Below are 24,599 nucleotides of genomic sequence, written 5' to 3'. Positions count from 1 at the left end.
TCGAGAAAGCCCTCCCCGAGCGCCAGCTCCCCAACTCATCAGTACTTGCTTCCATCCCGGTGTTGGAGAGGAGGTAAGACTCTTCTCTCCCATCTTTCTCCAGCCACATGGCAGCCTAGAGGAGCATGTGTGCTGAGGAGGTAGAATGGATAGTCCAAGTGACTGTCATGACCATGTCGTGGGGGAAGTCTCTAGGCCAGGGCCAGGCGCTGACTCTGGGTTCCCTGTGGTATTCTCCCCTGGCAAGGAGGAGGGTCTTGTCAGTTGCCTTATAATGACTCTTTATAATACAGTTTCTCCTTGGAACATTTCTCTCTCCTGCTCAGGTACACAGTGGGAGGAAAGGACCCAGCTGTGCTCCTTTTCACAATGCCTGACACTTTGCTACTGTTCCCACATTGTCCTTTGCAGAGAGTCAAAAGGCACAGAGCAAAGGGAAGGGGCAGAGGGATCCTGGGGCACAGGCTTCACGGCTGAGGGGGGTGGTCCATTGCCTGTTCAGGCCACAGCCTCCAATCTTTCCAAAGCCTTTACTGAACTACAGTCCCGGTCACCTGCTCCTCTCTTCAAAGCCAGCTGACTTCCCACCCCAGATCTATTCTAAGTTCCTGCCCTAACCTGGGCCTCTGCTCCTGCCCCCACCCCACCCGGCCATGCCCTCCGCTTCTCTCAGCCTTAGTCCAGTCAGTCCTGGAATGTGCCAAGGTTCCTGACATCACTCTCCACCCAGTGCCTCAGCTAGAATGTCACATATTTGGGAAAGCCACCCAATCTCCAACCCCAGTAAAGTCCCTGTGTTCTTTTCACTTCCCACGGCCCCTGGCTCTTCATGTCCATGGCATTCTGCACATAGTAACTGTTGGGTGTCAGTTTTTTCTCTGAGATGTGATCACCCCAGGGGTAGGGATAACTAGTGAAAGCTTTGTGGCTGGAGAGGAAGCTGGGAGGGAGGGGGCTGCTGGAGCATCCTTCCTCTACCTCCCTCCTCAGCAGAGGAAAGGGTGGAGCTGAGCCCCACTTGTGACACCGGCTACATTGTCCTTCTCCGGTGGAGCAGGAGACCCTGCACCCACCACCCATCAAAGAGCTATGCCTGTGTGGAGCCCCCCTCCAGCCACTCTCCACGCAAGGCTGAAGGGAGCAGCTTCCCATTCAGAAGAAAATACTTCTTCTGCCTTCTTTCGTTGCCATGGAGACTTCCCTTCATTAACCTGATCTGCCAGTTGTGTCTCTGAGTGGCGAAAGAGGAGAGAGGTGCAAGCATTGAGAATACTCTCTACACACATGCACACACACACACACACACACACACACACACACACACACACACACAAACACACACACACACCAGATGCTTAGCACGGATGTGTGACCCAAAGAGAGGAACACAGAGCTCAGAGTCAGAGACCCAGGGTCTCGCCTGTCTGAATCTCCAGTTTCGTCATCAGTAATGAGAATAAAAACAGATCCGACTTCCTAGAGCCGCAGGGAGAACTGAAGAGGAAACATGTCGATGCACTTAGCTGAGTGTCTGACACGTGGTAAAGGCTCAGAAAATATAAGCTATTATTGTGAATGCCGTGACACACCAGGCCCTGTGGCAGGTGCCGAGGAGATGAATGTGGCGAAACACTGTTTGAGAGCTCCATTTCCCAGGGTTTCATCTTCATTGAGACATTCCCTCACTTTGAACTCCTTCTTCGTAGAAACCGCTCTCTCTTCCTCCGTCTGACTCATTACATGTATTTCCTGATTATGGTCACAAATCAAGTGGCATAAGCAGATTGAGAGCCCTGTAAACAGTCCCATGGAGGAGAGGCTGGAGGACAAAGTCGACAAGCACATGAGAGCCGTGGCTTGCAAACCGCAGCCTACACCCACGGCTCGCCAGAGTGCAATAAAGCCTCTCAGAGCACACCACACAGTCACAAGCCGTTCTCTGAAGACTTACTTGGGATTGCATATGCATGTGTGTCAGGTTTCTTACAGAGAGTGCCCTTGAACATGATATGCCCTGTGCAAAAACCACAGACACACACTCACAAAGACACGTGCCTACAAACACATAAATGCAAGCTCTGCCTGGCCGGCTCATTCCCTGGGTCTCAGGTTTAGATAGCATGTGGTTCTCTGCCTGATGATTGGAGATTTGATCTGGAAGTACTCATCTCACCAGGCACGCTGAACTTGAGTCCCATGGAAGTAAGAAATGGACGTTTTCAGTCTATTTTTAGCCGAGTTTAATAAATCACAAGTTCCCACTTGTAAGATTAGGGAGACCTTTGGTGGATGTCGGGAAATCCAGGGTGGCTCCAACTTGGGGTTTGTTGGCTTTAAGTAGCCAGCAGGAGGTGATAGGACCCAGGAGACTACTGGCTTCAGGAGTCAGAGGAGAGATCCAGGCTGGGGAAGCCTCAGCAGTGAGGGAGTCAACCCTGGTCCACATAGACCCTGCTCCTGCAGAGACGGCATTTGGATCCTTCACCCTGCTGTACATTCACACTGAGGGAAATGTGCCAGCTTAAACTCGCTACACCTCAGCTACCTCATAGAGCTCTGTGGCATTGGGGGTAAAATGGGTTCATGGATACACAAGGGGTGCTTGAAAGTGCTATATACAAATCGATCATCATCACAGGGGGTTTGAGAGGTGAACACAGAGGCTCGGGGAGAAGGTCAGACAATCCGGACACCAGGAAGAGGCCTGAAGAGTCTCTAGGAGTCCTACCCCAGGCTTAGGCAAGGGATGAGAAGGGAGAGGCGTGATGATGCTTCCTGGAGAAGCAGGTAAGAGGGCTCCATTGTGCTGGCACACCTGGGCCCCTTGATTTCAGTACTGGGGAGGCTGAGCCAGGGATGTGGCCAGTAAGAGCCCATCAGGAAAAAAAAAGAGAGAAGAGGGAGAGAGAGAGAGAGAGAAAGAGAGAGAGAGGGAGGGAGGGAGGGAGGGAGGGAGGGAGGGAGCTAGCAAGCTAGCGAGCAACAGAGACAGAGAGGCAGAGAGAAAGAGAGAAAGCAAGGAATAGCTCAGCCCTTAAACGCGCTACTGCTCTTGCAGAAGGACCTGAGTTTGGTTGTAAGCATCCACACGAGGTTCCTCATAACCACCTCTAACTCCAGCTCCAGAGGATCGGACTTCCTCTTCTGCCTCACACCCCCACCCCGACCCTGCAAGCATTCACATGCACAAATCCACACAGAGACACATAATTAAGAACAAAAATAAAATCTTAAAAATTAAAAAAAAAAGTCAAAATAACAAAAATAAAAGCACAGGAGAAAGCAAGCCAGGCTGTTGTTGTTGTTGTTGTTGTTGTTGTTGTTGTTGTTGTTGTTTTAAGCTTGCTGGGAGATTAAGGGAAAGAAAGATGGAAAGATGTCGAGACCAGGCAGAGGAACTGACCTAACGGGTGGAGAGGGTGGTCTACGGCTGTCCCTTCCTCTGAGATGTGCTTTCTTGGGCGCCAGCGGGGTGGTGAGTTTGAGGAACTGACAGGGGCCGGGCCATCTCTCAGGAAGGAAGAGGATCAGGCGGGGAATTTGAAACAAAACTTCCCAAGGAACGCAGAGCTCGGCGGTCCCAGGCTAACGCTCTGACAAAACTACTGGATGCCAGAGAAAAGTTGGGTGGGGTGAAGGGCTGGAAGGAGTGCCCTAGGTGGCGGTGGCCCGCGCCCCCGCAGCATCCCGCAGAGCAGCCTGACCGCAGGCTCTGGGGACGGCCTGGGCGTGCGACGGACGAGGCGCGGCCACCCCAAACCGAGCAGCCGGGAGGTGGCAAGGGGACTGGGCGGTGACAGCGGTCAGAGGGCGCCCGCCCGAGCCTGGGGGACCCTTTGCGCGTTCCAGGCGGGGGTCCCTGAGCGATGTATGGGCGTGGCCCCGCCAATCCCAAAGCACGATTTATGGTCGCGAGAGAAACAGACCAATCGGAATCCAGGGGCGGTGGCGGCGGAGGGCTGATAGGACCAATGGGCTGCGAGCACCGGGCCGGGGCGGGGCCGCGCGGAGTTTCAAATCTGCTGTGGTGGGCGAAGAGCGGGTGTCGATCTTCAGGTCTCGGGTATCAGGCAGGAAGGTGAGCGCGTGGGGACATCAGGGGCTTGGGGACGGGGTCTCATGGGCAGCTCCGAGAGGGGAGTGGGCCAGGGACTCTGGATAGGACCCGCAACGCAAAGGGAGTGTCTGGAGATTTAAAGCATCCCCATCGGATCCGAGGCCTTGGAGGGGTGGCCAGGGTCTGCTCCGGAGTGGAGCGCGAATTTGTGAAAGAGCCGCTTGCTAATGTTGCCCTGCATAAGCGCCGAGGCTCGGTGACCTCTCTGCCTCTCCGCTGAGCCTCCGTGAAGGAGGCTGGAATAGAAAGACAGACAGTTTGCCGCCTTGCAATCGAGGCAGCTGCTGACCATGACGCCATGGTCATCTTTCTGGCATCCAAAATTGTGCATCAGGTCTACCCCAAGAGGTTCCACTTCACCTCTCCCCCAGTTCCCAGAGTCTCTGGCGCCTGGGAATAGAGCCAGGGAGTACTCTCATGACCTTTTGACCTCCCCAGGATCTAGCGGGCAGAGGAGACTGGACCAAGCACATGGCATCTCAGTGGCAGGGCATGACGGCCTCCATGCGCAGACGATCACTCCTAAAGGAGGAACATCTAGAGAAGGTGGTGACCCGGTCTGCTGAGGTCCATCTGGAGACGGGTCCCCTGGGCTCCCTGTGCAGACAGTTCCAAAGGAGGCTGCCACTGAGAGCCGTCAGCCTCAACCTTGGGACTGGCCCCTCCTGGAAACGCCTGGAAACTCCAGAGCCAGAGCAGCAGCATCTTAAGGCTTCAGCTCGCTCAGCCAAAAGCGCCTTGGGTGCTATGTCCCAGGTAACAATGACACCACTAGCTGTCTGTTTACAAAAGTGTCCTATCCTCAGGGAGGCTCCAAGAATATAGAGTCGGTGGGGTCTTAGAATTTGATTAGGTTCTTGCAGTCCCCGTCCCCTCCCCCACCCCCTGCAGCACCCCCCAGTAATTCTGGCACATAATAGTTTCCCAACAAATCAGTGAGAGTGAGTGAGTGGAGTGAGTGAGTGAGTGAGTGAGTGAGTAAGGTCATAGAAGAAGTTGATGTTCTCCATGCAAGGTAACCTGCTGCACCCTATGATAGGAAATTTCAAGAAATGGCTAACTATAAAGAGATATCAGTCTCAAGCTTAGTGGATAAAGAATAGAAAATTCCCTAGAATAGGTCACTCTTCCAAGGATAACTGAGGAAGGGGAAGGTATATGGAGGCACAGGACCAGTAGGATGGTGTGAGTCCAGCCTGGATGCTGAAGGGGCCTCAGTGTGAGGACTAAGTCACAGTGAGGGAGGAGATCCTGTAGACTCCCATCTCAATTCTCCCAGTCATACTATTTATTCCATCTTGGCTGTCAGCTACTTGGTAGGAAAAGGCAGAGGAGCTGGGCTTGCAGAAGGGTGCAACTTCTCGAGCAGTTCAGAAGGCAGATTTGAGGGGTGGTGTGTGGGTGCAGTGTGCCCAGGAGCCTTCCAGGCAGATATCTTTTTTTTTAATATTGATTTAAATGTTTATGTTTATTTATGGGAGGAGCGTGCATATGGTGGTATTCATCTGGAGGTCAGAGGACCATGTGCAGGAATAGGTTCTCCACTTCCACCATGTGGATTCTGGAGATCAGACTTGTCAGGTTTGGTGGCAGGAACCTCGACCTGCTGAGCTATCTCACTGACCGCACGTAGGTCTTTAAACCCGGAGCGGCAGATGTAGGCAGGTGTCCCCTGGAAAAGACAGAAGCTGTGAAAATCAACAGACCTCCAAGGAGAGAGGGGGGTGGGCATCTTGCTGGGCGTGCTGATGGTGTGAGGGGAGAGCAGAGGCTCCTGGCAACTCTACAGAGAGGCCTCCTAAGCCAAAGTCTAGCTCTGACTTGGAAGAGTCCTAAAATTGCTTTCAACAACTATAGCTCGGAACAATGAAATGTGACATCTTGTCTAAGGCCACCTAACTCATCAGACTTACCTTGGGCCTTGCTCCAACTTCTGGGCTCCGGTTTGCCAAGACAAAGGCAGTCTCAGCAGAGCTGTTGGATGCAGCCACATGTAAAAAGATCCAAGGGTTGGAACTCAGCCCTGTCGACTAGGGCTGTGTTTGTGGGACAGATCCGAGGCTGGAGGGATGGCCGAAGGCTGGCTGCCCACCTTGCTCCTACCTGGGCTAACCTCCCTACGTGAACCCATCACAGAGAATCCAGGAGTCCTGCCAAAGTGGCACCAGGTGGCTGATGGGAACACAGGTGAAAGTGAGGAAAAAACGAGGAGTCCAGAAGGACAGAGGGTCCTCACCACCCAGTCTGAGCCAGAAGAACACTCGGCTGTACAGGGCCAACCGGGATGCCAGAGTCGGGGCACATCCGCGCCTCTCTGGCCAGATGAGTCTACATGCCCATCGACGTCAGCGGCTAAGGAGGGAGGCTGCCCTCCGGAGCCCCTGTTCCTCCACAGAACCTCTCTGCTCTCCCAGGCAAGTAGTCTCTCAGCCCACCATAATTTCCTTTCTGTCCCACAAGTCTCAGTACTACCTGGGGCAGGAAACCCTTGTTCTGGCCCAAGTCTGCCCCAGAGCTAATGAGGACCTGAAGGGAAAAAAATAAATCTCTCCAGGCCTGTTTCCCTACCTGTAAAGGGGATAGGAGATGAGTCCCACTCCATTCTAGATGGGAGACATCTAGAAGACTAGGGCACAGGTACAAGGCAGCCCTCATCTGACTGCAGAATAATTTCCCATGGCTCAGCCTCACAGGCTTGCATGTCACATGCCACAGTGAGGCTCTAGTGAGGCTTTCCCAGTCATTCAGGGTTGCCTGGGCTCTGCTCGGGGCTCTGCTAACCCCTGCTTTGGCGTTTCCTTGTGTTCAGTGAGTCTGACAGTGACCTAGAGCCCGTGGGGGCTGGAATCCAGCATCTCCAGAAGCTGCCACAAAAACTGGGCAAAGCCATCAAGGCCGAAGAGAGGTGAGCTGCATCCTGGGGTCAAGGGGAAATGGCCATGGGCCCCTCGAGCCATACTGTATTTCTAGAGAGGGTGCTGCTGATTCCAGCACCAATCTGCCACATGACCAAGACAAGTCCCTGTCCCTCTGTGCTTCAAGTGTCCTGGGATGATGGTGAAGGTTGCACTATGAGTCCTCCAGGCCTTGGACTCTCACCTTTGCCCATCACCTTGAACCTCACATGTGACTGGGTACCTGCTTCCTGAGAGACCTTCCCTTCCTCCAGTCCCTTTCAAGGCTCCTCTGTACCCTGTCTACCCATGGACTTTGGCAAAAGCAACATGGTTGCTATGGAGTCCCTGGTCCATCTGCTCAGGATTCCAACCTGGAGGCAGAGTCTTTGCTCTGGATCTGCCCTGACTTGGAAACTGTTTTCCCATTTGTAGAATGGCCGCAAAGTGTTCTGAGGCCATATGTCCCCTGTGGCCATGTTGCCACCATGCCTCCAGGTTCTAGTCTTGTCTAGTCTGGGCTGGGATGCCTTCAGAACATGAAGCATCCCAGGTCATCAGTCCCTCCCCTTCTCTATCCCTAGTGGTGACATGACTGTCTCCCTTATTCGTGAATGAGGACAGCAGGCATCCTACAGGTAATGCCCCCTCCCTCTGTCTCTCCTCCTCCTCTTCCACCTCCTCCTTCTCTACATATAAATATGCAGGCACTCTTGCAGGAGGGCTAAAGAAGTGAATGGACCGAGAAAAGCCACAGGGTGGGTAAAAAGCAGAGTAGGAAGCGTCTGGGTCGTCAACCTCCCTCAGCCAAAGCTGCTGTCCTTACTGATCCCATCAGAACCCTGTGATTTCAAAGGACTGGAAGCCACCTTCCAGCCTTTGGATTTGGAGAGGAGGGGCTACAGCTTCCTACATCCCTTGTCTTGAGAATAGGGAGAAGCACAGCGGAAGTTCTGTCTTTACAGGAAACAGGCCCTGTCCAGCCACCAAGCCATCAGGATGTCAGTGCCACCCACCCCATGAACTTCCAGAGGAGGCACTGGGCTCATCAGCATCCCCAGGCCACTGCTAACAAGGACTTGACTAACAGGGGATCCAGAAGCCTTCTATTTCAGCCATATCTGGGCCCATTGATAACCACTGGCCATAGCCCAAGAGTGATTTAGGAAGACCTCGAAGAGGTGATGGGAACTGCCCATGCTCTCCAGGAGGACTCATACAGCACCCTGTTCTCCAGCCTCACAGAGGCCCACACATATTAGGAATGTACCTGAAGATGCTAGACAGTTCTGAACCTTGTAACTAGGACCAAGGCCCCGCAGGAGTCATCCCATGAAACCACCCCCTTTATTCCAGGTGCAGAGATTCTTGGGGAACCACTTTTACCCCTGATCCCACAGGGCCCCATAGGAAGAGAGGAGATACTTGTAGACTGCAAGCCTGGGCTCTTGGGGCCTACTTATCAGCTCAGTGTGGGGAACTGGGGTGTACAGGGAGGGGAACACTGTTCAAGACCAGTTTCTGCTCTTTGTAAATTATTTAGGAAATCTACTATGTCATTTTGTTAGAAAGATACCAGTGTGTCAGTTTCTAGATCACATTGCTTTTTCATAACTTAAAACTCGCTTTCAACACTTGGCTTGTTTTGTTTTGTTTTTAAGTGCACATACTCTGACACCACATTGAGTGACCCAGTCATGGGTCTGGAGCTCAGCTTTGTGTCCCCCATCCCCTCTGCTCCTGTTCTTCTCTCGGAGAGAATCAGAGTGAAAGAAAATGGCTCAGTGATTAAGAGCACTGGCTGCTCTTCCAGAGAACCCGGGTTCAATTCCCAGCACACACGTGGCAGCTCCCAACTGTCTGTAACTCCAGTTCCAGGAGACCCAACACCCATGACAAAACACCAATGCACATAAAATAAAAATAAAAGCTTTTTCAATGTCGTAGCCCAAAACAAAGCACATCCTAAAGGCAAATAAGGTTTTTATTTAAGTGACAACGTTTCAGAGTTAAAAACAGCTCACATCAAAATCAAGACCAATTGTAAAAATCTTTTAATTCCATAATGCTGTTTTTGTCTGGTTAGAAATTGGATATTTTACATGTTCTTTTCTAACGGATTTTGTACAAGGCAGCCATGAGGACTATAATAAGCCTTTTCTATCAAGAACCAGCCATCACAGAGAGTACTGGAAGTTACACACAGGGACAGGCAGACCGCAGACAGGGTCAGACTGGCTGCCACCACTGAGTAAACAGAGAAGAGGACAGTGGGTCTGGGTCTGAGGGGGGCATGTCCCACGCTGGCCACTGTGTCTACCGCTCCTTGTTGTCCCCCACCTCGTCTGAGCCACCGCAGGGTAGAGTCAAATTCTGACTTCCTTCCAACGTCCATTAGTTTCCAGCAAGATCAGACCTCAGCCAGGCTTTGCTACTTGTACTAAACACTTAACTTGGGTGTATAAGAAATTCCTCCCTAGCCCAGAAGGGAAAGAAAAAGGGATTTTTTTTTTTTAATTTCCAGAGCACTTGGAATGGAACCCCAGGGATTCCGCTGGAAAGTTGTTGTTTAAGGCGGGGTCAACTGCAAGGCTCCTACAGTCAGGGTGCCCTCCCTGGTGGGGCTTCACCTGAGCTGGGTGCAGAGTATGCCTGCAAAAGTGGCACTTCTTCCAGACCCGGGTGCACCGGTCTGGCGGGGCCCACTCTTCAATTAAAGATAGGTGCCATGTTTCGTCTGCAGGATACTTCTGGGGCGCAGCTCTGGGCTGCAAAGTGCCCAAAGTACAGTTTAAAAACCATTAGATACAGCCTTCCCTCCTTCAGAGAACCACCCCAATCTCAGGAATACTGGGGTTCAGATACATTTGTTGTAGCCCAGCACCCAGGCAGGAAGGCTGTTTGTCTGAATGCATGAAAATAATTTATTTTTTAAAAAATATCTTGTGGTGCTTCCGAGAAGGGTCAGTCTTTGGGGGTGAGGGGCATGAGGCTGAAAGAGCAGACTCCAGCAACCCACAACAGGACAGGGGATAAAGGAAGGTGTCCGGCATCCCTCAGCCAGGTCAGGACAGCCACCACACAGGAAGAACAAACATGCCACTCAGATACGAGAACTTTGGTCAAGCAGGAACATGTTTCCAGCAGCTGGAGAGCAGGCACACCAGGAGCTAGAGGTCGCTAGAAAACAGCTAGATGGGGTGTCACACAGAACTACTAGAGGGGGCGACCACACTCCCCTCCGAAGAGCACTAGGAATCGGCTCCTTTTGTCTCTGACCTAACTCAACAGAGCACGAGCAGAAAGCACGCAGGCGGAGTACGGTTGCCAGGAAGCAATACCGAGCTGTTCACTCAACAGAGCGGCGAGTGCATACTTCACACACACCACGGGCCACAGCTCCTAGGGTGGTGTGCGCAACACCTGTACACCAGCGGCACCTCACAAAAGGGGTCACCCAAGCCCCAATGTGGGGCTCTAGCAAAAGGGGGATGGGGCCTCTGGCTGGCTCTGAGCCACAGAGCCCTGTCACTGGCTCCAATCTCCCTGGGGGTTCCCCCACTTGCACATTGACTCGGACTGGGGTTCTCATTTGAAAGTTAGACTTGGTGGCTCCCGCTGAGAGGAGATGAAGGGCTGGGAAAGAATCAGAATCGGGTCTAGCCAAGCTCCAACCACAGTGTTTAGGGGGAAGGACTGCAATTAAGGTGGCTATGCCATATGAGCTGGTGCCAAAAGATAGGCAAGAATGAGGCGGGGAGGTATGAACCTCTAAGAGGAATGGTGGGAAGCAGGGCAGGTATGAACTTCTAGGAGGGGGGACAGAAAGAGGAAGCTGAAGCTGGTCCCATACCTCCTTGCCCTCTCGGCAACCGCCTTGGCAGTGATGGGTTTGGTTTGCCAGATACAGTGCTGATGGTGCAGTGGAAGAGCTGGCAGATAGGATGGGATGGGATGGGCAGAGGGAACGGGAGCTGGCTGGCAGGCTGAGGTGGGCAGAGGGGACAGGAGCTGGCTGGCAGGCTGGGGTGGGCAGAGGGAACGGGAGCTGGCTGGCAGGCTGGAGAAGACATTTAAGTGGAAAAAGCAGGGTGGGTCCTGGGAGCCCACACCCCCTCTAGCCCAAGTGAGTTGCTGGGCAACTCACAACACGGTGCCAGCCACCCCCATCAGCAGCCACCACAGGCTGCATGGGAGCTGCAAGAGGTAGACATTGAACAGAAGCGACACTGAGCTGACAAGTGCCTGCTGTGTACACAGATGTTTGGCTCTGGCCTCAGGGGCCCCTAAGACACCCAGGAGGCCATACAACAGGTATCAGCCCGGGCCAGGGAGCAAGGGGAGACTGTGCCAAGGCCAAGGACTTGGCAGCAAAGAAACACCCCCTGTCACCACCCAAGGGGTCTGACTACCATAGAGGAGGTTCTAGGCTCAAACCAAACGTAGTGGCCAGAGAGGGGAAGAGAATACAACGGCTTGAGCCAATATTCCATGAACCTCCAAGAGCCCAAGCTCTCAGCCCCATGCATTCCAGAAACCCAAAGAAAAAAGTCAGTCTGAGCAGAGCTACGGGAGGGGCAGCCATGTGGTCCCCTTTGTTGGTGGAAGGAAGTGGGTTTTTGTTTGTTTGTTTTTCCCCTCAGTGTACACAAACCAGTTTGTTCTCCATGAAATAGTAGCTTCCTTCCTCTGAGGTACTAGGCTCCCTTTCAGCCCCACCCTAGAATCCCTCTCCCAGGGTGGGGAGGGATGGGAGGAGGAGGAGGAGGCCCACTGGGCATTCTGCAAAGCCCCCAGAGAGCAGAAATGCTGGACAGCCTAGGAGTCAAACCCAGTACCCATCTCAGCCAGGAGGCCCCTTCTAGTTACAGAAAACGGCAGGGCCCAAAGAGGATATGCTATAGGACTCAGGGCACACAGCCGGACCAACTCAGGCCAGAGTCGGTGGCCTGCTGCCTCTCAGGGAAGTGCACAAGGAAGAGGAACATCTGTCTTCAAGGGCCACAGGAGAATAAAGATACAGAGAACAAGAAGGGGAACGAAGTACAGCTGCAAGACAGTCAGCACCAGACCCGGTCCCCAGGGCTGTGGACAGACTCCACATACATAGATTGGACCCAGGGAATATCCGCTCCCACAAAGTGATCTCACTGTGTCGTAAGACAGCCAGTCCCCAAGTGGTGCCCCGGATGTCACAAGGAAGGCAGGCACAAACGCCACTCACTCTTCTACATACAGTCTAGTTGCTGTGCCTGCAAGCGGCCTGCCGGAGGCAAACACCTGTCTGGCCGTCTACCCAGCGCTGGGGGCTTCCCTAGTGTGAGCCTGCCTAGCGCGGCTACAGAAACCTCAGGACTCGAAAAGATGGTCGTCGACTTTACCCAAACACTGGGCACAGGCAGGCTTGGCCCAAGGGTCACATTCACACATCACCCCTGACTCTGGCTTGTGGGCACAGGCATGTCACAGGCGGCTGCACTGAGACACCCTGGATTTCACCCCATTGCAGCCCAGAGAGCTCCCCAATGTCAGGGCAAGGTCCCTCCCTGCTCTGGTCGGACACTGCTGGACAGACACGGGAGGGAAAAAGCAGGAAAACGCCTGTGTCAGGGAGAAGGCAACCCTTCCCTTCCCTGCAGGCCGCCTAGCTGCCCCTACTGTTCTGAGCACCGCCCACCCCTCAGGGCACCGACTCGAACTTGGGGGGCCCACGCGCCCAGCTGAGCACAGGTAGCGGCCGCTCGTGGTCCTTGTCGGACTCGGGCTGGCTCTGTGCCCGCTCGGGCTTGGGGTTGGGGGCAGGTGGGTCCGGCTGCTGCACAGACATGGTCCTGCGCAGGTGGTTGCGCTTGCGCAGAAACTCCGGCTGCGCGTGCAATCCAAAGCTGCCCTTGCGCAGGATCATGCGCGAGTTGTTCTTCTTGGGGCGCGAGCGGTGGCTGGCCTCCAGTGTCGCCAGGTGTGCGGCATAGCCTTCACTCAGGAACTGTGGAGGGGACAAGCATCAGGCTAGCATCTGACCCTGTCCCCCAACATCGCCACTTCCCTGGGGCATCCTCCAAGAGAGTCTGCAGCTTCTCCGAGCCCCAAAAGCAGTAACAGGGAGGCTTACTACAGTTCTAGGGTTCCCGTGGGCCACTGAGCACCTCTGTCTGTACCCTGCATTCTGGCACAACCCCAGAACGGCACAACAGCTCTTTCTGACTGCCCTTGGTCGTCCGCCCCCCACCCCCACCCCCTTCCTGGAGGCCAGCTTTGTCCTGGAGTCTAGGTTTGCAGCTCATCTCCAGGGCCCCATCATTCTGTCATTCAGAATGGCACTTGCTTTGCTATAAACAGTCATTGCCATTTCCCCTTCCCCCAGATGCCATTACACTCGGATTCGCCCCTGCGTTCAGCAGGGGGCCTGGCCCAAGGCATTGCTCAATAGAGATAAATGAATGAGCAAAAGAAGGAATGAGCGGAGTAATTGAATGATTAGGAAGTAACTGAATGATTAGGAGCTGCCCCCGACTCCTTCCCTGGCCCTCACACACCTGGCACTGGGTTTGGTACTTCTTGGTGGGCCGGCCCACAATGAAGATCTGGGATGCAGGGAGGCCCAGCACACTGTAGACGGAGATGTCTTTCGTGGAGCCGTAGGCCGCAGTGATTTTGATGAAGCACTGAAACCCAAAACAAGCAGGTGAAGAGGGAGGAAGACCTAGGGAGACCCTGCTGGGGGAACCCTTCATCTGCACTCAGACACCAAGCCATCAGTCCCCCTTTGCTAAGAGTCACCCCCGCAGATGACTGCCCCTTCCTGCCCCAGTACCTCACATTAGATCTCAGGTGGAGCTCTGTGGCTCTACCAGGTTATGACTACATTACTTGCTGACACCATTACCCAGTCGCAACCCCCCTACCCCCACACATCTACCTGCCCACCCCACACACCTCCCACGGTGGGGCCAAGTGTCCCTTTGTGGATAAGGAAGTTAAGTTCCAGGTTTATTCATTATGGACCCCAAACTGGAGACAAGCTCTGGGCTAGCCATGTGCCCCTGCCTCCAGAGAGGTGGTCTGTTGAGCTCCCCAAAAGTCCAGACCCAATTTAGAGATTTGCCCTCCTTGTCCTAGGGGTGCTTTCTTTCAGCTAATTGCCTTAATCTCCCACCTACCCACAGGTGGTGTTCACTACCCACCTGCTCTCACTGTGTGTCCCCTATCAATGTCACCCTTTGTCCCACCAAGTTCACTGGGGGTGTGCTGGCTAGTTTTATGTCAACTTGACACAAGCGAGAGTTATTTGAAAGGACGGAACCTCCATTGAGAAGGTGTCCCCATAAGATCCAGCTGTAGCACATTTTCTTAATTAGTGATTGATGGGGGAGGGCCCAGCCCATGGTGGGTGGTGCCATCCCTAGGCTGGTAGGTTCTATAAGAAAAGAGGCTGAGCAAGACATGAGGGGCAAGCCAGTAAGCAGCATGCCCCGATGGCCTTTGCATCAACTCCTGCCTCCAGGTTCCTGCCCTGTTTGAATTTGTCCTGACTTCCATCAGTGATGAACTGTGATGTGGAAGTGTAAGCTGAATAAACCCTTTCCTCCCCAAGTTGCTTCTGGTCATGGTGTTTCATCACAGCACTAGTTACCTTAACTAGGACAGGGGACTTAAGTCTGAGCTGCAGTTTCCCTCCTTTCAAATGCACGGTCATCATTAGGACGGCACTATCAGCTACGATTCGAATAGGAAGTGTACCCTATAGGCACATGTGCGGTAAGCCTGGCCCCCAGTTGGTGATGCCATGGAGAGGTGACTAGTTAATGCGTGCTAACTTCATCGATGGGGCTGATCCACTGATGAGTTCGTAGTGGGATGGACTTAGGTAAAGTTTAGTCCGAGGAAGCTTGGCCCTGGCTTGCTCTGTTTCCCGGCCACCACTGGGCAAGCAGCTTTCTTCTGCTACCCACTCCCACCACTGTATTTTACCTCCACCTCAGGCCAACAGCAATAGAGCTGGCGACCACAGACTGACACTTCTGAAACCATGAGCCAAAAAGCCTTTCCTCCCTCAGGTCGATTTCTCAGGTTTCTGTCACAGGACAGAAAGAAAGGTGATGAACGTATTGTACCCATGGAGAGCCTGCTGCCTCCCACCCTTACAACCTGTTCCAGGTTGAGACCCACCTTCACGCTCTATCCTATCTCTCTATCCCCTTGGCCTTCAGAGGTGTCCTTTTCACCCCAAGGTTATCCACTGGCCAGGCTTCAGCTAGAAGACAGCTGTCACTTTCACAAGAAAGGGCCTGCTGCTTGAAACTCTCCTGTCCTGGCCCTCTTCCTCTCCGCCTGTCCTCCCTGTTTTCAGTCGGCCTTTCACCCTGCTCTCAGAAGCACGGCATGGCTTCACCTGGCTCCAACCACTCCTGGGTGGTGCCTGCCTCCCCACACAGCTCCACTGATTCATCTCCAGGCCTACAGTCCAGGCTACTGCCCTGATCCATGTGCTGGGACTCACATGACTCATGATCCATGGACCCATCAGCCACCTCATGTCCACATCTGACCTCATCTTCTCCCTGTCTGATCCTCCTCCTGTATCCCTTCTCATTTCATCCCTTTATTCATTTACATACTCATGCTACTAGCACTTATTGAGCACCTACTGTGTGTCATCATTACCCCAGACCCTGGAGAGACATCTTGAACAACACAAATAAACCCAATGGCACCCTGATCTCTCTTGGTCATGCAACAGGACAACTGAGAGCTCCTTGACCATAATCAACCATTCCCAAGTCCTGACAATGCTACCTGCTGAGTCTCCTGACTGTGAATGCCTTTCTCTCCATCTATTGTTACTGTCTGGATCCTAGTCTTCTGTTCTTGCTGCAGTAACAGCCTCCTGACTACCCTTCCTCCTTCACTTTGCCAGTGTGTTCTCCAGTGAGCTGCCAGAGGGATCTTTCTAAAACCCAAATTAGATGCTGCCACTGCCTATTCCAAACCTCCCCATTGCTCCACACTGCCCTCAGCAGAGAGCCCAAGATCTTGATCTAGTTTCCAGGGTTTCTAAAACCTACCAAGCTTGGGTCCCTCATGATCTCTATGGTCTCAGCTCCCACCTGTCCTTGATCTGACCCTGCCTACACATACCCCCATCCTGTATTCCTTCAGCTCTGAGAACATCCCAGGCTATTTCTCACCCCTGCACCTTAGCATCTGGTGAAAGTTGTGAAAATCATAATGGAATTACTCAGGTCAACCCCATGAAAAACACCAAGCCAAGAGATTATGAAGGAGGTATTCACATTCATGATGGCCTGATAATCTCTCTCTCTCTCTCTCTCTCTCTCTCTCTCTCTCTCTCTCTCTCTCTCTCACACACACACACACACACACACACACACACACACACACACTGACATACACACACACAATCTGTCAGGAACACAACCCTACACAAAAGCCTGCAGTGGCCAGGCATGGTGGCACACGTCCCTAATCCCAGCACGTGGGAAGTAGAAGCAGATGAATCTCTGTGAGTTTGAGGCCAGCCTGGTTTACATTGGGAGTCCCAGGCAAGCCAGGGTTACACAGTGAAGTCTGGTCTAAAATATAAAAATTAAGTTTTAAGAAGTCGACAGCAATCTCCCACAAGCAGTACTTCTCCAAGAATATTCGCTCAGCAACTGTCCGTTCACCCTCAGACTGAGGTCGTCGTATTTATTACTTGTTACAGCCAAACGGTATTGCCTTAGGATATATTTTGTCATCCTCCTCCATTATTGCCTTTAAAAATCCCCCTCGCCTCAACCTCTTTGATTGGTCCCATAAACCACCATGGCACATGCATCCTCCCATAGAGCTATTCCCAAATAAAGCTTGATTTCACGTCCATCTTAACCTCTTTGTATTTCCCTGGGTCCAGCACATTGTCTACCTGACAGCGCGTACTCATATGTCAAGACTAAGCCCAGAAGTTATTACCTACTAGAATCCGCTCAGGCTTTCCCAGGCGAACCTAAGTCCTTTCTCCTCTGTTTGCCAATATTGCCCTTTTTCTGCCACACACCAGTAATTGTCAATTTACATGCCTTTCTTTCTCTAGATCAGCGATTGGCAGACTTTTTCTTTGAAAAGCCAAATAGTAAATATTTTAGGCTTTGAGCTCTGCCACAGCAACTTGACTCGGCTCTTTCACTGCATCATAAAGGCAGCCACAGACAATACATAAACAGATGAGCTTGGCTGTGTGCCAATAAAACTTTATTTATGGACACTGAAATTTGAACTCGTATAATTTTCATTTGTCTATTCCTGCTTTCCATCTGTGAGTCAGCCTCTCTCTCTCTCTCTCTCTCTCTCTCTCTCTCTCTCTCTCTCTCTCTCTCTCTCTCTCTCTCTCCCTCCCTCTGTCTCTCTCTCTCCCTCTGTCTCTGTCTCTCTGTCTCTGTCTCTCTCTCCCCCTCTGTCTCTCTCTCCCCCTCTGTCTCTCTCTCTCTCTCTGTCTCTCTCTCCCCCCATTCACTGCCCCCCACTCCCAACCCCACAGGGTAGGACTTCATGGAGGGCTTTGCACAAAGATGCCCCAGCCTCCTCCCAGGGTTTCTGCTGTCTGGCTAAGCCTAGGAATCTGACTTTTTAACTGATTCCTAGGTGCGGCTGGAGAATCACAGCTCTAGGCGACAGATTCAGGAAGGCAGGCTAGAAATGCCAGCACGAGGCAGGGAGGAACACAACAAAGCCTGAAATGTCTCAATAGGCACTGGGATATCTATTGAAGGAATAACCAGATATAGAGACAAGAATTTAAGTCTTGGAGTCAGGAGAAGATAAAGCATGAATATTTGTCAATGAAGATTAACACCTGCCTCCTAGGTCTGTTAAGACGGCCTAGTGAGAGCTACGCACTCTGCCAACAAAATGTGCTTCCCTACACTAGCAGAGGATCCTGATGCCCAGCCCCCTGGGATTGGAAAGAGGGTGGAGAGGGTCAGAGCTAACTCCTCCCTGGGCTTCTAGTGGGTGTGGCTGCAGTCCCGCCCCAGTCCCACACTCACCTCCTGCATGAGGTTGCGAAGGAAGATGGCCTTCTGCCTCAGCGGGTCGTGCACGAGTCCATCCGAGAAGAAGATCATGCCCTGTGGGAAGTTGTGCTGGGACAGCCACGACACTACCCGCTGCTTCTGCATGTCCGGCCGCCCCGTGATGTAAAGGATCATGTAGCCCAGGTCCTGCCAGTGCCTGGCGAGATGGCATTCCTGGGTCCAGCTCGGCCCCCTGCAGGCCGCCCGCTGCCCCTGTCCTGACTGCTGCTGCCCTCTGGAGAATCCAGCAGTAATGGTAAGGGGGCTCTCAAGTCCTTGCTCCCGGTGGGTGAGTGGTGTACATTTCCTCAAGATGGCCCGTGAGAACTGACCCGACTTGGTTCCTCACTGTTACCTCCCCTGCTTCTGCCTTCTCCACTAACAAGAAAACTTCCAATACGCCCAGGCCAGAGGCTTTGAGCCCACCTTCAGTGCCTGGTACTTAGTTCTGTCCCGTCTTTCCCATGGACTACAAAAGTTGTTGGTGGCCACTTTCCCTCTGGAAACCTTGAACTAATCTCTCTCTGTGTCTCTGTCTCTGTCTGTCTCTGTCTCTCTCTCTCTCTCTCTCTCTCTCTCTCTCTCTCTCTCTCTCTCTCTCTCTCTCTCACGCGCTTAGTTTCCCCATCTATAGGATGGGTTATTCCAAGGATAAAGGCATTAGTCCTAAACCCAGAGTTGGCTTCATTATCATCCTTGACAGTTTCATGGCAATTTCTACAAACCACAAATCCAACCAACCCTGCTGCTCCTTTTCCTGAAACCATGCCTGGCTCCCTAGTGCTGAAGTAATATTTCAAGGCTTCCCTCTACCCTTGGGCTCTGCCCTGATGAGTAGAATCTCCCTATCCACATAGGGCTGCTCTGCCACCCCTGTGCTCCTGGCTCTGGACCCTCCGCTGCCTGTCTATATCTTCATCCTTCAGGATCCCCCTTCCAGGAGGAAATTCTCCTCATTTCCCAGGTACAATCAGTTCTTTACTCTGTTTTCCATGGATGGCCCAAGATACAGATGAACCCAGACCTGGGGGGCACTAGCTAGCCCCCAACTGGCTGCCACAGATTGGGCTTTCTAAAGACCATCTGGGAAGATGCGAAGATGCGCAATGCAGGTGTTACAGAGATGTTGGAAGTTCCCAGGGGGACCCCCAGGCAGATGGGATCTGTGCAGGCAGGCAGGCAGGCGGGCCCTCTGTGAGACTAATAGAAAGCAGCTTCTGGCAACTAACTAGGTGAGGCAGCACTGTGTGGAAGGAAGGAGGAGTCACAGAGGGAGAGAGCACAGCTCCCATCTCCGCTGTGGGATATACCAGCCAACCCTCCCAGTGGGCTGTGCAGGATCTCTCCTCCAGAGCCATAAAGCAGCTGAAGACAACTGTCTCTCCAGAACCCCAAAGTCTGCCCAGCTTCTCTCCCTGAGCAAGGCAGGGTAGTCCCTACTACCCCAGTTGCCACAAACTCCCAGTGCCCGCCCCCCAATTTCTGTCCATTCTTGGGCTCTAAGCCTCTAATGCCACTAATGACTATTTCTCATCCCTGGTTTATTCTCCTCCGCTGGTCTCAGATTCTCCCACCAGCAGCAACCTTTACAGCAGACCCCAAGCCAGCGCCTGGTCTGGAGCTGACCCCAGAGAAAAGGTGAAAGGATGCCCAGGAGAAGAGAAGAAGAGGAGGTAGGAACAAATGAATGAGCTCAAGTCTACAAATGGGATTGATCTCCCCGAGATTCCCAGTGAATGACTCCTAGAGATAAAGCCAGAACTTTGCAGTGCCTAGGCCCAGAGATCTACAGACGTCCTAAAGAAAGCTGTGGGGGGAGGGGAGACTAATGCACTTCCCCCAAAGCTGCAGGCTCCTGCCCTGGGGAGACACCTTCCTTAAGAGAGGTAACACTCACCGAACAACATCCACTGCCCCTGGCCGGACCTTGGGGTCACTTCCCATGATAGACACACTGGCCGCAAAGGAGCCGTCAATGCTGAACACAACACACTCCATGCCTCGGGGCAGCACCGTGAGGTAGCTCATCGCACAGGTCTGGTCACCCCTGAAAAGCATCAGCCTGAGGTCAGCCTGCCGCTGAAATCAGTCAGTCTTGGTTGGGCCCAGGTTCTGGGTAGTGTCTCCTGATACTATGGCTGGTGGTCTCTTCCCTTTTCCTCTCTCCATGTAAACAGAAAAAAAAACTCTGTCTTCCAGCCTGGATGGGAGAGGCCCCCTCAAAAGCCCACCATGAGAACCTCACACACACACACACACCCTGGTCCTACCTTACCACCATCTTTACAGGGTAGACACCAACCCCCAGGCGCCGGGGCCGGGGCACATTGTATGTGATCCTGCCACTGTTGTTGGTGATCTCTGTGTCCAGGTGGACCCAGCGGCCTGACGATGGCTCTGTCATCACCAAGATGTCCACCTGCAGCCAGTGAAGGAAGTGAGGGACCTGCTGAAGGCTGAAGGACCACATGCTTGACAGCCCAAACAACAGACATAGCTTCCTGTCTGCTATATCCTAGAGTTTCCTACAACCCTCCCTTCCAAGTGGTGGCCACACAGGCTTCCCCACCTCTTTTGGGGATGCCAAGTTCCCCTTACCCCTCGTTGATCTGCTGGGCAGGGAAAGGGCTGCCTGCTTTGTGCTCCAGCACTGTTCCTACTATTATCCTTTCTGCCCTGGGGTGCTATGAGTCGGGGGGGGGGGGAAGGGGGCGGCACAGGTGAGCCAAGGAGATGCTCAACCCTGGGTACCTTCTCTCCAGTTAGAGCCACCATGTCAAGAGGGCCATACATGAAGCGCCCCACCAGGACCTGGGGGCCATCTTCAGCAGCAATTACATCATTGGCACGGTGGTTTGCAGTAACATTCTGCAAGGACAGAAAGAAACAACCCGGCTCAGCCTTTGCAGACAAGGCTCACTCTTGCTTGATCCTTAGAGCCTTGTAAGGACGGCTTCTGGACTATGGACCCACTGAGTCAGGTGTCCCATGAGCTGCCTGCATGACGATTCCAGAAACAGCCCATGAGTTACCAAAACCGTGTCTTAGGCTGCCCACCGAGGTGCGCCCCATGCTCTTGAGTCTGCACACCTCCTGAAGTGACAACTGGCCTTTACAGCTGTCATTTGTTTTTAGATTCCCGGGCTGGAAACTACCCAGTCACCTTTGGGTCTTTCTTCTGCATAAACAGCCATTTACCATGTGTCCTTTTTTAGTGGAAATTTTCAAATACACAAGAACAGAAAGAGTAACACAGGCAAGCTTGTGAGCCTGACCAGAGCATACGCACTGATCGGCTGACTGCCACCCAGGTCTCCTTTCCCTGAAGCCTGAGCCCCACACAGGATAGTCAGGATAGTCAGGGCAATGTCCTGGATGGTGAGTCATTTCCTCCTTTGCTGCCTCGGTATCCTTGTCTTTCAGTTCTGCCCCACTCATTCTGCAGCTCCAAGTCCTGTGTCAGCTCCCAACTATCCACCACCCCCAGGCTAACCTTGGGGACCCTAGCCCCTCAATCTGGTGACCTTTTCACTTCATACCGGTCAAGTCTCTGTGTGTGCCACACCCACAACTGTTGCATTTGGACTCTGAGAGAAGATTCCTAATGGATCTCTGTATTTCAGAGCTGCCTCCTGATAGATCTTCTGCCTTTACAAGGCACAGATCTGATCCTACCTAGGCAGCATCCCACACCTTCCACTGAAGTCCAAACCCTGAGTGCAGCACACCGAGCCAAGCCTGGCAGAAGCGCCTCTGCTTTCTGTTTTCCTGGGGCTCTTCCTCCACCCTCTTGTCCTGACATTCCCCTTGTTTCTAAACTTCAGCCCATCCCCTAGCAGCAGACTCACCTCCATCCTACTATATCTATTGGCTCCCCAAAGACGTGATTTCCACCTCCTCTCAGCTTGCAAAGCCATGTGATTCAGCACACACACACACACACACACACACACACACACACACACACACACACAAAAAAAAAACTCAGCAGAACTCATTGACACGAATCCTTGAGAGAAACCCATCACAGGACCTGCTCTAGCATGGGATTGGAGGTTCCTTTATGGGGGTCACTGAAGAGGATAGATGGGTTCTTGGAAATAAGCATGTGCAATGGGCAATCAGCCACAGTGGGGATCCTCACCCACGAAGATACCCAGAGTCAAAGACACAGACAACAGTGGACGCTGTGCTGAGGATGTGCCAGAATCAGAACCCTCAGACACTGCTGGTGGGAATAAAATGGGGCATCCACTGTGGAAAGCAGTAGGGTAGTTCCTCAAGAGATTAAGGATAGAATCGCCACTCCCCATCTGTACCCAAAGAAAATGAAAATATATGCCCACACAAACTGCGTGGACGAATACGTAAAGCAATATTATTCAAAACAGCCAACAGGTAGAAATAACCCAAATGCCTTTCAACTGACAACTGGATGAACAGAACATATGGATACAGTTGAATAGCATCCAGTCAGGAAAAGGAGACGAGTTGCTATACATGGACACAACATGGGTGAACCTTGGAAACATGCTAAGTGAAAGAAGGAAGACAGAAACACATATGTGACTTCATTTACATGAAATGTCGAGAATAGCTGAGTCTCGACACCAGAGACCACCATGAGATGACTGGTTGGCCACTCAGGGAAGAGCCAGGGACAGTGGAGAAGGGAACAGAGTTGCGGGGAAAGGGGTTTCCTTTATGTGATGATGAAAATGTTCTAAAACTGACTGTGGGGGGAGGTGGAGCTGGTCGCATACAACTGTGGATACGCTAAAATCCACGAATTTGACACTGTAAATGGCTGGATTATGGGATAGGTGAATCATATCACAACGAGTGTGCTCATGCACAAAACCGTTGATTCATGAAGCATTAGTCACTCTGCCTTTTAGGACTGTTTTTAGGATCCATGCTCGATGTTTTCTCACCAGAGTGGAACTGCTCACCAGAGCACCGCTGTGCTGATATACTCTCAGCCTGCACATCATCCCCACAGGCAGACTGAAGCAGAGTAGGCAGCGATGGCAGTTGGCTGAGAGAATAAGCGAATGAATGCCTCCAGACTCCCCTTTGTCCCCCAAGACCATACAGGGGAGCCCCGTCTTTAGAGAAGCCTCGTGTGATCTGCCCTGGCAATCCTTGCCATCTTCATCCTGACGTGTATATCCTGTTGTGGCAAGGATCACCCCCATCCCTACTCAATGGCTCAGGGACCTGGGGCGCAGGAAAGATTATCTATGTCAAGTCCACGTCTTCAGAAGCCTGGCATGGAGCAATCATTCCACAACTGACCTGCTTTTACCATCCCCAGAGCCCTGGACCTCCAGGTGGAGCCAGACCCTGGGAGACCAACTCACACCTGCTCCCTGATAGAAGCACTCAGCCCAGCTGGAGTAGAGAAGAGCCCTACCAGGAAACCAAAGTTCCTGTCTGGTACATGGCTGCCCAGACTCCCAAGGTCACCTCTCCAACAGACACAACTGTAGCAAGATCTTACCCGCAACTTGACCTGGGTCCGCTTGCGCAGCCACTTCTCACGGGGGTTAGTGGGGCTCAGAGCCGTGGGGTCCAGGCCAGTGCTCTCCTTCACACTTGCGCTCTCATAACGCATCACCTAGCCAAAAGCGAGGAGGGGCTTGGTAGCATGTTCTCGACCCTCGGCCTCCCAGGACAGTAGTCAGCCAAGCCCTGCTTCTGGCCTCCCTACAACATCACCTGGACCCTGCTGGGGCCCTGGGAGCTGTCTCCCTTCCTACCTGTCTGGACAGCTGGAGCCAGAGAACTGTCCACTTGGTGGCTCTGCTCTGGGGGCAGCCTCTGACCTTCATGCCTGAATCTTGCGGCTACCTAACTAGCATTTGTTTGCTCTCTGCCTTCCCTCCTATATTGCAGGTGACCTTTACCTAAGGTCAGCTGGAGCCCTGACTCAGCCCTATCACCTTCTCAAGGCCATTGCTTCAGCAGCCCTCCCTTCTCTGGTCTAGACCTTTTCTGCTGGGTCATTCTCTTTAACATCCCCAAACGCCTACCACAGCTCATCTCATATAAAAATGCCCTCTCATTGGAGACCCTCATGCCTTTTCCATGGCACCAAGTTCTCCATGAGACTTCTGCACTCCATCTCTACTTCCCCACCTACCTCCTCTCCTCTGTCCACCCCAACAGTTCTGTGCCCAGCACGCCACTGAAGCCACTTCGCTATGTCCCTGGAACTTCCATCACACCTGTCTACTTGTTCAAGATTCTCTTCCAACCTATGGGGATGACCTCTTCCACCCCTTCAGATGGGTCTTCCCTGGGTCTCTGGGGAGCTCCAGACTTGTCTCTGAACTGCTTTCTCTGGTGACCATGTAAGCATCCTTATGAGTTTTCAAGACCAACCAAGGTCTGATGACAGCTACTTGTTCATCTCCAGTCCTGATCATTTCTCCAAGCTCCAAACTCACTACCCCCAGCACCTACCATGTGTCTCACTCCTCAGAAGCACAGCCTTGACTGCCCCAGCCCAGC

At 52.7% G+C, this 24,599-nt stretch overlaps 2 protein-coding genes across 5 annotated transcripts in view; one reads left to right on the top strand and one right to left on the bottom strand.

Moving 5' to 3' along the window:
* The first annotated feature begins 3,879 nt into the window (after positions 1-3,879).
* On the top strand, positions 3,880-8,631 carry Pimreg (PICALM interacting mitotic regulator). The gene is made up of 6 exons (XM_052757178.1): positions 3,880-4,078; positions 4,556-4,873; positions 6,254-6,531; positions 6,927-7,022; positions 7,596-7,649; positions 7,977-8,631. The coding sequence occupies exons 2-5, from the start codon at positions 4,589-4,591 to the stop codon at positions 7,627-7,629; spliced, it is 693 nt and encodes a 230-aa protein (XP_052613138.1). The 5' UTR covers positions 3,880-4,078; positions 4,556-4,588; the 3' UTR covers positions 7,630-7,649; positions 7,977-8,631.
* A 346-nt stretch (positions 8,632-8,977) lies between these two features.
* Pitpnm3 (PITPNM family member 3) overlaps positions 8,978-24,599 on the bottom strand; it is a 92,601-nt gene continuing 76,979 nt past the window's right edge. For all 4 annotated transcript variants that reach the window (XM_052756252.1, XM_052756255.1, XM_052756254.1 and 1 more), the window contains 7 exons: positions 23,587-23,703; positions 20,835-20,951; positions 20,354-20,502; positions 19,981-20,130; positions 18,057-18,240; positions 13,548-13,676; positions 8,978-12,997 (listed from right to left, as the gene is read on the bottom strand). In XM_052756252.1, the coding sequence (XP_052612212.1) occupies positions 12,692-12,997; positions 13,548-13,676; positions 18,057-18,240; positions 19,981-20,130; positions 20,354-20,502; positions 20,835-20,951; positions 23,587-23,703 (1,152 nt within the window). In that variant the 3' untranslated portion in view covers positions 8,978-12,691. The remainder of the gene's footprint in view (positions 12,998-13,547; positions 13,677-18,056; positions 18,241-19,980; positions 20,131-20,353; positions 20,503-20,834; positions 20,952-23,586; positions 23,704-24,599) is intronic.

The sequence above is a fragment of the Peromyscus californicus genome, unplaced genomic scaffold (genome assembly GCF_007827085.1).
Source record: "Peromyscus californicus insignis strain IS unplaced genomic scaffold, ASM782708v3 Scaffold_3__1_contigs__length_106647218, whole genome shotgun sequence".
Classification (NCBI taxonomy): domain Eukaryota; kingdom Metazoa; phylum Chordata; class Mammalia; order Rodentia; family Cricetidae; genus Peromyscus; species Peromyscus californicus.
This window is presented reverse-complemented; position numbering and strand designations above follow the sequence as displayed.